The following is a 2069-nucleotide window of genomic DNA, read 5'->3' on the forward strand; positions in this document are numbered from 1 at the left end:
CTAAAATCACATCCCGGGCATCTAATTCCAATCGTTAGTTCATGCTCAGTAAGTTTGCGTATTATTTCAAATTTTGTGCAAATATCTAATAAATAATCTGCAGCATCTTTTTGAATAAGTAGTAAATATTCAGTGTTCAGATAATTTGCAAGTGGAACCAAATCAACTGATGTTTTTGATATATATTTGTTAAATATTTGTAAAAGGATGTCTTGCTGCTTACATTCAAGCAAACATTTTCTGATAAGTTGACAGTGAAAAAGACTTTGTATACATGATTTTGCATACGATAAGCTATTTTTATCTTTTAATGGTTGGATAAAGTCAGTCAATGGACGTTCAAGAATATTATTACGATTATCGGCTTGAACCTGCAGTGCATGACACGAAACAGACCATACACTGTCAAATATCTTGTTATTTTTATATGGATCCGTGTCTGGTATATTTTAAGTATCAAGATCTGGGCGATGTTCTTTTCTCAATCTATTATATTCTCTTATAGCTGACTCGTTAGCTTTGATACTAGAAGGATCGAAATTAATTAAATGTAAACCTTCTAATTTAGTAATCCTGGATAAAGCTACATATGTTTGACCACAACTAAAAATTTTATTTCCTGCTTCTACAACAGCATTTTCTAAACTTAAACCTTGACTTTTATGAATAGTGATAGCATAACTGAGACAAAAAGGAAATTGTTCTCTAGTAATGAATACTTGATCCATTATTTGGAATTGATATTCTAATCGTTTGATAGAATACTCTTGATTCGATTGAAGTTTAATGGTAACGCTATCTATACCTGTTTTTCCTTTGCTCACTGCAATAACTGTTGCTATAGTTCCATTAACTAATCCGATAGACACATCGATATTCCTTCGTATCATAATTTTGCAGCCTATTTTTATTGTGATCACTCGAGAAATACCGCATGCGTTGTCATCGTCTTGATTTAAAATTTTCAAAACCTTTTTTTCTAATCTTTTGGGGCATTTGTAACAATCATTGGCAATTAACTTTATCTTTTCTGCCTCCAGCTTTTCCAACATGGTATTATTAAGTATTGAACACATATCTTTAGTCGGCATCAAACAAACTGTATTATTCGACAAATTATTCAAATATTCGCACAGTTCATGAAGAGAAATTGAAGGAGTATCACTGGAAAAAGGAATTTTTCTCTGTTGCAATGTTTCTATATCAGAGTTGGCTAAATAACCCAATCTCAATTTACCTAAAATTTCTGAGTAAACTTTATCATGTTTCTGTCTCATATTTATAGTCAATTCCTCATATTCGAACAAAGTCCATAAATTAAATGACAACATGCCTTTAATATATTTTTCAATTTGCGATCTTGTTAGTGCAATGACAGCAAAATCTTCTCGCACAGGTGGTAGTTGCAATAAATCACCAAATACTACAATATTTATTTTACCAAACCAACCGTCTTCTTTGTCCGATGTAAAAAAAATCTCTGCCAGACGTAAGTGAATATACATAAGGGTTATATTTGATATCATCGAAATTTCATCAATGATAATAAAGTCAACATCCTTTAAACTTTGTCGTAATCTTTTCAACGCATTATCGGATAAAGGTTTATATTTTGCCGTGCCTCCTTGCTCTACAGGTAATTGTAATAATCTGTGGATTGTCAGTCCCTGGATATTAAATGCTGCAATACCAGTTGGAGCAGCAACAGCGGTGTTTTTGTTTCTCTTTAGTTTGTTCCATAAAACCAAGTTTTCAATTAGGTAACTTTTACCAGTACCTCCAAATCCGCTAACAAACATTCTTATTACTTTATTTCCAGATGATATTGCAGACGTAATTGTATTAAATATTCTCAATTGATCAGTATTGAAATTTTTGATAGATTGATCTATGTCAATATCGTCTTTTTTTTCACAGACCTTTTCAATTAAATCTTGAACATCTTTTATAACTTGTAATGCATCAAGAGGATCAGCATTTTCCAGATGTTCTGATGTTTGGGTCAACGTCTTTGCTAATTCTTGTTGCTCAATTAATTTATTAGCTTCATCCATGGCACTTTGAATCAT

At 31.8% G+C, this 2069-nt stretch overlaps 1 protein-coding gene across 1 annotated transcript; it reads right to left on the reverse strand.

Moving 5' to 3' along the window:
• Window positions 1–449: 449 nt before the first annotated feature.
• LOC131675512 (ATP-dependent DNA helicase pif1-like) lies at window positions 450–2069 on the reverse strand. The gene has a single exon (XM_058954522.1). The coding sequence runs from the start codon at window positions 2067–2069 to the stop codon at window positions 450–452; it is 1620 nt and encodes a 539-aa protein (XP_058810505.1).

Source organism: Phymastichus coffea, unplaced genomic scaffold, assembly GCF_024137745.1.
Source record: "Phymastichus coffea isolate CEN01 unplaced genomic scaffold, Cenicafe_Pcof_1.1 PCOF00024, whole genome shotgun sequence".
In the NCBI taxonomy this organism is placed as follows: domain Eukaryota; kingdom Metazoa; phylum Arthropoda; class Insecta; order Hymenoptera; family Eulophidae; genus Phymastichus; species Phymastichus coffea.

Bases quoted from the DNA above. Each gene is read 5' to 3' on its own strand.
- LOC131675512 (XM_058954522.1), bottom strand. From the start codon at position 2,069: ATGATTCAAAGTGCCATGGATGAAGCTAATAAATTAATTGAGCAACAA.